This window comes from Clinocottus analis, unplaced genomic scaffold (genome assembly GCF_023055335.1).
Source record: "Clinocottus analis isolate CAN_PGR_092001 unplaced genomic scaffold, fCliAna1.0.p SCAF_7, whole genome shotgun sequence".
NCBI lineage: Eukaryota > Metazoa > Chordata > Actinopteri > Perciformes > Cottidae > Clinocottus > Clinocottus analis.
Genome location: NW_027176229.1, coordinates 7290317 through 7299741, shown reverse-complemented (window position 1 = coordinate 7299741; position 9425 = coordinate 7290317). Strand labels below are relative to the sequence as shown.

General features: G+C 39.6%; 2 protein-coding genes across 3 annotated transcripts; one reads left to right on the top strand and one right to left on the bottom strand.

Annotated features, from left to right (window-relative positions):
- Nucleotides 1–251: 251 nt before the first annotated feature.
- ogfod2 (2-oxoglutarate and iron-dependent oxygenase domain containing 2) lies at nucleotides 252–4317 on the bottom strand. 2 transcript variants are annotated; one of them, XM_068605274.1, is made up of 8 exons: nucleotides 3988–4317; nucleotides 3816–3872; nucleotides 3421–3531; nucleotides 3230–3329; nucleotides 2624–2748; nucleotides 1986–2243; nucleotides 1219–1471; nucleotides 252–432 (listed from the first exon to the last, which is right to left on the bottom strand). In XM_068605274.1, exons 1-8 carry the CDS (start codon nucleotides 4120–4122, stop codon nucleotides 428–430), a joined length of 1044 nt encoding a protein of 347 aa, XP_068461375.1. In that variant the 5' UTR covers nucleotides 4123–4317; the 3' UTR covers nucleotides 252–427. The 2 variants fall into 2 exon arrangements, with proteins under 2 accessions (XP_068461375.1, XP_068461373.1); XM_068605272.1 differs by lacking the exon at nucleotides 252–432 and having other exon boundaries at nucleotides 468–1471; nucleotides 3988–4313.
- Nucleotides 4318–4785: 468 nt separating this feature from the next.
- Nucleotides 4786–9407, top strand: zgc:113436 (uncharacterized protein LOC503528 homolog). Its single transcript, XM_068604482.1, has 8 exons — nucleotides 4786–5131; nucleotides 5599–5792; nucleotides 5887–5998; nucleotides 6094–6232; nucleotides 6478–6532; nucleotides 6643–6900; nucleotides 6978–7094; nucleotides 8299–9407. The coding sequence occupies exons 1-8, from the start codon at nucleotides 4963–4965 to the stop codon at nucleotides 8554–8556; spliced, it is 1302 nt and encodes a 433-aa protein (XP_068460583.1). The 5' UTR covers nucleotides 4786–4962; the 3' UTR covers nucleotides 8557–9407.
- The last annotated feature ends 18 nt before the right edge of the window (nucleotides 9408–9425 follow it).

Sequence of the window (9425 nt, the reverse complement as noted above, 5' to 3'; positions counted from 1 at the left end):
TACTTGTATAATATAAATGGCCGTAAGAACAGAGGAAATATTTGTTTGTATGTGCTGTATAGGATTATATATATATTGTGAAAATACTTATCTTAGCATATTAGCTATATATTGATGGTATACTATTAATGTAATTACTCCAAATCCAAACTAATCCTAAAATCGGTACAATGTCAAAACATATTGTACAAGCCCTTCACATCAGTCTGTTTACAGGCTTTGATTTTGAGGCAGGAAACGTGAAAACAAGCACCATTTTAGTAACAGAACTATTCACCATGAGGTTGTAAAGTCCACGGTCTTTTACTCTATGGTAGTGTGTTTGTGTTTTGGTGTTATTTTGAATATGCTGTAGTTTGCATCTGACCCCAGAGAACCAACTCTCCTTTCCCTGTTCCCCTCCAGTTCAACACTCGTCATTGGCACATTAACCTGGAACAAAAAGAAACAACCAAAAACTCCTGATGTTGCTGAAAAGGATCGATTTATTATGCATGATGTATCATACATGTTTATATTTTGTGTGCTCTCGAAGACTATGAACATAACTAACTTCCACCACAACACGTATGCCTATGTCAGTAACAAGAACTTGACAGATATAATATATGTAATTAAAATGCAATTATTCCAAAGCATGTGGTTTGTCTTGTGTTGAAAACAGTGACTTAGCTCAAAAAATGACAGCCAGCCATTCAAAAACATGTCCAAAGCAAGCACATTACACTGGTTTAATATTATCAATGTTGACTTCTGGGACAAAACAAGGACCCACTTTGTGAATGACTCATGTCCATACTTCAGGTGGCCGGTAATGAAAGAGATATATTCAGAGTGGTGTATCCCTAATTTTGTATTATTTGGCACAAAATATATTACAATCATACTGTTTATAAACACAGGGACTTGAGCAGTATGGATTGTTTGATATTATTGTCGCAAAAAATTAATGGCAATAAAGTCACAAAACAGGACTCTAGACAAAACGTTCGAAACACAGAATTTGAATAACATTACCATTAATATTAGTACAAATAATAAATATTAATATTATTCCAATTTGAAATACAATCAAAATGTGTCATAAGAATAAGGCCATTTCCATTTAGTGTAGTCTTGATTAACTCAACAACAATGCCAACCTAAATCATTTTCAAAATCATATGAAATTTCAAAGGGGCAAACTAAGAATCTGAAAGCAGCGTCACGTCAACACACCTGAAGTGTTCAGCTGAGCATCCGAGTGTTTGGTGAACCCGTCAGCGAAGCCCTCCCCTTCCACCAGTGTTGGCTTCCTGTTGCACATGGGGCACAGTTTGTTGCGTTCCTGGGAGGCTCTCATCCAGATGATGAGGTTCCAGCGCTGGCCGGAGGAGATGGGCAGGGCCCCGTGCATGTGTTGGCCCCGGTGGAGGAGGCCCTCGGTCACTCGGTGTTGAACCTCTGAACACTCCATCTCACTTAAGGGCACCTGCAGGGGGATACAAACACTAACTTTACACAAGATTTAGCTTTTTGGGATATAAAATACATCAAAAATCTTTAGAATATATTCTCAATATCACGTAGCTTTGTTTTTATTGAGTATCTCTCAATTGACAGAAAGATTTCATAAGCAGGCTTTCATATCTTTTCACCAGGCCATTGTTTGGAACAACAATAGGTAAAAAAAATAAAAAAATGAAGTGAATGAATCTGACATGAAGATTGGGATTTTTCTAGACATTAAGAAAAAATATGAAATCTCCTGCAAAACCTTTTTTTCACTTTAATAGAGAAACTATTTTGATTAGACTTAGAAAATAAAAAGCAGAAATATTGTTTCTCACTTGCCTTTAGAGCTTCAGTATAGATAATCTAAATTGTGCATGGTTATCTCATTTGTATTATATTACAAAATACTACACAAAGTAGAAGTGGTAGTTGTCTGCTCATAGTACTTTTACACAGTAGCAATACTAATAGTATTGTACGCATATGTTCACCTGTCTCATAGCACCAAAATAAAGGTTGCCCTCGGTGAAGTCCTTGCCCAGGGAAACATTAAGGGTGACTTCTGCATTGTCGTAATGGTAGCTCAGGTCCAGGTCTTCATTCATGTCATATTTAACAACAAAGGCCTTGTGGCTGTCAAGACAGCGCCCCCCACAGTCCGGGTACAGCAGGGAGGTGAGCGGATGCAGGTAGCGCTCACGGAGGGGTGTGAGGAAGCCCTCGTCAAAACCCAGTTCATTCAGGAGGATCTGCGAGAGAGAGAAGGAGCCGAATATCATGAATAATAGAACATATCACTCGTTTTATTCCCTAGCCTTCTTACAACTGTACATATTCAAGTTAGACCTCTTCCATGGCTTCAAGGCTGTATATCTTCCTAATTTAATGTTTCAGCTGCATGCCTTCATCTTGACTATAAGGACACGTAATACACTGAATTTTTAAAGATTTGCGGTACGTGCATGTCACTGTGAAATGACTCTTGTACCTGCTTGGAATGCACCTCTTATATTTCTTTGAGTTCTACATATTTCATTCCTGAGGCCAAAGATCCAAATGTCATGGCACAGTAAAAGCGGGGTTAAATGGTGTTTTAAGGTGTTTCCGCCTGAAGGAACACATACATTACCCCATAATGGTTCATGGTGTTGGGTCTTCCTTTGGGGGCGGAGGACTGCTCAAAGTTCTCCAGCTCCTCCAGCAGCTCCTCACAGAAGCTTTTCTCAAACACGGGGAAGCGATAAACCTTTGCAGCTTTAACAGAAGGATGGGAATCAATTGACAATGCCGCATGTGGCATTTCAGTTCATCAATATATTGCTATCCAACTGTGATAATGTGGTATAATCAATACAAACAAACGAGAGCACGGGGAAAGATATTTTCTTTTACAAAAGATCCTCAGTCCTCATTGTCATGAGTCAAAGTTTTGGACCATTTTCAAAACCACTTCTTAGAGATGTTATATGTACTAGCCTTTTATGCTGGTATAAAGTGGATGTATAAAGTCTGAGCTTTTCATTTTGTCAAAGTCCAGAGTTTAAAAGGTAAGCATGTCACTCTTTTTTGCCCTTTGCATCAAGAGTTTTGCATGTTGAAACTGATGTAAAAACAGAGCCAATAAACAACCAAAAAAAAAAAAGTAGTACTAAAGATCATTACTTTATTTTGTGAGCTGCTACTTCTTCTTTTAACATTGTCCACTAAGAGGAAATTAAAGCACTTTCCAGCTAACCTGCCTCTTCCTCCAACATGTCTGCAAGACCTTCTCCACTGATGTTGCTGCTTTGGCAATACTCAACAATCTGCTTGAACTTTGGTGCGAGGAAGGACTCCTGGGGAGAGGTGGTGTGTAAGTGTATCTCAGCATGGTGTTAATGACACATTGGTTATGACGCTGTTGGCAGTGGCTGATGCAGGAAGTACCTGCAGATGGTAGACATGAGGATGGAGAGGCTGGTACATGTCTTTAATAGCAACGGCTCTCGCAGCAGAAGTCTCACTTAGACGCCTCCGCCTGTCCACTTCCTGCGAAATCTAAAAGGAGCAATCGTACATTTAGGAGCAGGGTCTAAAAATGTAAAAATATTTTATTTATTTTTCATTTTATTCTCATTACATCATGATACCTATTTCAAACGTCTTGTTCTGCCAGTAAACCCCCAAAGATGCTAGGTAGTATCATCACACACAAAAAAGCTTCCGATTTCTTCTCTGTCAATCAACGTATTAATTATTCATCTAATTGTTGGAGCTCCATGATGACGTGTTTAAAGTGAACGTGGGTAACTTTGTTGCAACACACGCCCACACTTTCTCACCTTGTTGAGCACATCCTCAAACTGCTGGTCCGTCACGCAGCCGAGCCTCCGAAGTGGCTGCGTGCGCAGCAATAATTAAACACAATACACACACGTCAATAGAGTTCACAAACCGGAACATTTCCCTCCAAGTGTTATTTTTGTTTTAAAAACGTAACTAACACCCACTCACTGATTGGTAGTCCTGTGTGAACTGCTGCTCTGATGAAAAGCGGACATGGAGTTTGTAGTCCTCCAGGAAAATATTATCAGTGGTGAAACAGTTACAGATATAAAACGAGCGACTTCCGTCTTCCTTGTTTGTCATTACTACCTGTTTAACAGGGAAATACTTCAACAAAACCCACAGACGTGTAAAAAAAACAACAAAAAAAAAAGTTTACTGGACGGTTTACTAACAAGCTCCACGGCTAATTCTGCGTTAACGCTCGTTCGATAGCAGCGACACAAACATAACACTTCCGGGTCGAAGTCTTCAATAATAAAAGTGTCATCTCCACAAATATAAAATTGACTAACAATGTACACAATTATTTTTTAAACTTGAGGAATAATAGTGACACTCACATTAGGCTTTACTGTTTTAGCCCCCGTGTACTCGCACTGATATAGTTATTGTCAAATTGGCAGCTGTGGTTACACACTGTGGCCACTAGATGGCAGATGTGTAGCTACTAATGTAAAAAAAAAAAAAAAAACTGAGCGAGAGAGATACAACGCCATAAATACAGTACTGCAACTTTTGATTCTTTGACGGCAGATAATCAGAAATACACCTTTTCCAAATAATGCATCCACACTGTAATTGTATTTCGAGCCAACAGAGACATTCAACAAATAAATTGAAAACTAGACCCACAGATTTGTCCCCATTTTTTTTAACGACTGGCGGGAAGTACCAGTAGTTGTTCGCTGGAGGGCGCTAAATATAACCAAACGCATAAACATGAACGTAGAAGAAGAGAACGAATACAACACAAGCGTTGTGTCTTCAGCCTGAATGATTTTCCTGTGGATTATTTGATATTTCACGTCGGTAGAAGTAGCTAGCATTGCAGCTAAACATGCCGATTGGCAGTTAGCATCTTTGTGTTAATTGAGAACACAAAGGCCGGCCATTGGACTACTTTGTAAAGTCTAAGCGGAAATGTTAAGCGCGGAGTCTTTGCAAGTGGCTGAGGAGGAGGTGGTTGAATCCAGCTCCAGTAAACTCGGGGACATTTACACTTTTGTGGCTAAAGGCTGCTTTCCTCAGGCGATGAGTGCTTTACGAAAGAAGAATCTTAAAAGATACGCCCAGAAATTTATAGTTGATGGTAAGGTTCATTTTAAAAACCTTAAACACCGAGAAGGCGCCGCTTTCCCGCAGTTTCAGTTCACGTCTTCGTATCTACTTCGCGTACTCGGGTTAAAAAAAACTTGCTTTTCTTGTCATCAAGTGTATACCATGAAGGGCGTAATGTAACATATCATGTGAATCTATGGCAGCCTGTAGGAAATTCCGCTAACTAACTTAATGATTTACTACAACTTGCAGTCATAAACTGGCTCTAGTACTTGTTCAGGCATGTGCTTTGGTGGACGATACTTATGGAAAGTGGCATTTAGTATATAAAGTGTATGTCATGTTGTGTCTGTGTGTCTATCATCAAGATAAGCAAGGCAACATTCAATACATGTTTTTAACTGAGTATGGTGAGGCATTCTCCACAAGCATCCGCAAGTCAGAATACCGAAAGGGTTTCACAGCATGTCCCACTTTTTACTCGTTTCTGCATTCAAGAGGGCAAGCTGTACTATGTGGGACCAAAGAAAGAAGAAAAGAGGGAGGTGGTGATAGAGGCTGAGAGGAAGAGGCAGGTTTTTCTGGACTGCCACTTCAATGACATCGGTCATCACCTGGGCCAAAAGAAGACTGTCCACAGGATCCAGAGCAAGTACTACTGGCTGGGGATCATCAAGGACGTAGTGGATTGGGTACAAACATCTCTGTGACCACGGTGTTTGGTTAACATCAATGAGACATGATGATAATAATGTGTGTCCTTTTGGGAAAACTTTGCTGTTTCAGATAAAAGTATGTGAGACCTGTCAGCACACAGAGAGAAATAAAAACCTGGCAAGGACTGTTCGGCCTATAAAAGTGGATGCACCTTGGGATATTGTAGGGATTGACATAACAGGTTTGTCCTTAATTAATTAGATTTTTTTTTTTTAATCCTATATAATTTCTTTCCAAGCTTTGAGACCTGCTGCCTGTTTTTCTCTTCTCTCCCAGGACCTTTCCCAGAGACACAGCAAGGAAACACCAGTGTTACAGTCCTCATTGATTATTTTAGTAAATGGCCAGAAGCTTTTCCAGTACAGAAGACAGATGCGCTGTCTGTTGCCAAATGTATTTCTAAATGCATATACAGGTAGATGCATTTCACAAAATATTAAATAATCATTTTTAGGTTGAAACACGTTTATTTATATATATATATATATATATATATATATATATATATATATATATATATATATATATATATATATATATATATATATATATATATAATCTGCTGATTGATTTTAAATGTAATTTGCCAGTAAGTGTTATTTTGTGCTCTATATATTTTTTAACCTAGAAAATAATTCATTCTAATCTCCGTTCCATCAGGTTTGGTGCCCCTAAAACAATAGTGTGTACACAGAATGCTGACTTCTGTGATGAGGTGAGATGTGAGTCACAAAGTCAATGAGAATAAACCAATCAATTAAAGGATTACATATTGTAACACTGTTGTGGACCAGTTTGATCAGTTCCCGTATTGGTGTTTCCTAGGTGACAAAGCTGCTGTGCGATCGGTGGAGCATTGTGCAGAAGGTGTCTCCTCTGGATCAACCTCAGCTCAACCCGCTACACGACTGCACGAGTCCTTTACTGAAGGAAGCCATTCTGCAGATGGTGACGGAGAAGCAGGCAGAGTGGGACGACTTCCTGGATCCTGTGCTGTTCCTCTTCAGGACGTCCACCAACCCTACAACCAAGTTTAGCCCTCACTCCCTCATGTTTAACAGGAAAGCTAATTTACCAAACGAGGTAGGACTCAATTGGCAAGACCAACAAGTATATCTCTATAGTTTGCTTCTGCTTTCTAATTTGACTCTTTGCTCTAGACTACTTTGAGCCTGCTCAACTACGACGACCAAGAGCAGGATATGTATTCCACAAGGGAGAAGGCCTCAGCGTATATGACCGTAATGCAGGAGCAGCAGAACTCCGTGAAGCAGCTGGTAATATTTTTGTTGTGCTCTACTACAATGGATGTTGGTGGTTGAGCTTGTTCTTAGTTTTTTTGTGTGATTGTCACTTTTTTCTTTTTGCTGCGTCTTTAAAGGTCCCATGAATTGAGGCTGATGCTTTCATCCTGGTTACTGTACTTTTTTCCCATAGTCTGCACATAAGTGAAGAAACATTTGTTTTATAGCTGCATATACTGAATAAAAGAGGTGAATGTAGTCACTGTGATGTCACCCATTGATTTGTGGACTGGCATTTTGAAGCCTCAAGTCTGGCATTATGTCTTTCAGCATATTGGTTTTTATCTTTTGCCATCTTGTTTTTTTGCAACCTGAAGTGATACGAGAGGGTGGCACAAAGTACAACTGAATGCTAAAAAAGGCATTTATAGCCGTTCAAAATGGTTACTGCCATGATTAAAAACGCACTTTCAATTCACAGTGGTGAAAGGGTTAAACATGTAAAAAGAAAACACAGTCAACGTCCAGATTAAATAATGGCATGGTAGCGACCTGTCAATCACAAGGTAGCATCGCCCTAAGGTATACCCTGCTTCATGGTCTTACAGTAAAATATTGAGACCATGAATTACTAAATGATCCAACTGCATTGAATGAATATGACTTGAAGGTAACAATTTAGGCCACAAACTCAAGTGTATGGTATTTACTGAGGTAATAAATCAAATGAGGATATTGCTGATGCTAGTTGCTTGATGTAAGTTTTCTGCGTCTGTACTTATAGGTTTCCAGTTGCACCTGATCAGACAGAAGCAGGGTCATTGGCTGCAAGCTGTTTGTGAAGTTTCTTAGAATGTAGTCTCTCAACTTGTTAAACCTGTTTTTAGCCTCTTTAAACTGGCCCCCACTCCAAAAAGCCAGCTCCTTTTGCAACCGCAACTGTCTCTGAGTTTTGCTGTGAACTTTGTCATTGTTGCTGACATGTAGATATCTCCTTTTTGATAAGGTTGTTACGGAAAACACGTTTGCAAACAAAGAGGACTTATCCTTTGTATAAATGATTACTGATAAAAAAGTGAACACTGGTATTACCCATGTGTTATGCAACAACTGTGCAACAGTTGTTCAAGTCATGAACATACTTGGCTGTGTGTAACATGGTAGATAGGGAGAGCATGTACCTCAAAAACTAACACCCCTTCTGTTTTGTGTCTGAATGTGTTTCCTTCACTTCCAGGTGATGGCCAATATGAACGCTGCCTACAAAGAAGAGAAGAAGAAGAACATCAAGCGGAGAACACATAACATGCGCTCGATGACTTTTAAAATCGCAGATCCTCTTTTCTGCGCAGGAGACTCGCCCTCCCCGAAAAAACTGAAAGACGGTATATATTTATCTTTCCCTGTTGAGACGGTGCTGGCCACCGAGCAAAGCAGCTCCGAGGACATGAAGACGGAGATGGAATATCACTTAGCCGAGTCTGACGTCCACTGAGGACGACTGGGAAGAAAATTGTGTAGTGAACAGATGAGTGGCCCACGAAGATGTTGTCATGAGCTGCCTGAAGTCTTGGACAGAAGATGGAAATCCAGATGTTGGTGGAATGAGTTGGATGATTGATGCTGCTAACGCTCACGTCCAGCGGTTGACGTTTCTCTGGTGTTTAGAACCAGAATACACGCGCAAAAGAAATGTAGAAGTGAACAATGATCCACGTGAATTGTTGAGCTTTTTCCCGGTTTCCCTACAAACATTGTTTCCCATGAAAAATGTATAACTTATTTGTGTCCAATCATTTTTAGATATTGCCTAAACATTTGACATAACTGGGCGAAAGCTAAAAACGTGAGTGGAAGGGAGCGTTGCTCTTTAATGGGAACGACTCCAGTGATGGCATGTACAACTTTGTAAGTACAGACTGACATGTTTTTCAGTTCCTCCCATGCTGCCTCCATACAGGGAAATAAGGTGAGAGCTGGACAGGTAATTTCACCGCCGATCTGATTGATTACCTACATGCTATCCAGGGTTCGGCAGTCCAGAGTCACTCGATCACATTGATTCATAGCAAGTACACCGCTTCAAAATAGAAGTTCAACAATCTCACATTGTTACGTTATTATTATTTATGTATTTTCAATTATATTTATTGTGGTATCTTTTTGTGAATTCTTACAGCCACGATAATCGCCTTGTAAAATTAAAATATTGTGACAGTCATACTTATCTTGATGCAGTGTGTCATTGTTATCCTACGTGCAGTTTCAAAAGAAAGCAACTCGCTTCAGAGACACTAAATTACAGATAAATAGGTGGCAGGCATAAGTCTTAGAATATCTCAAAATCTTATCAAAACAATGGTA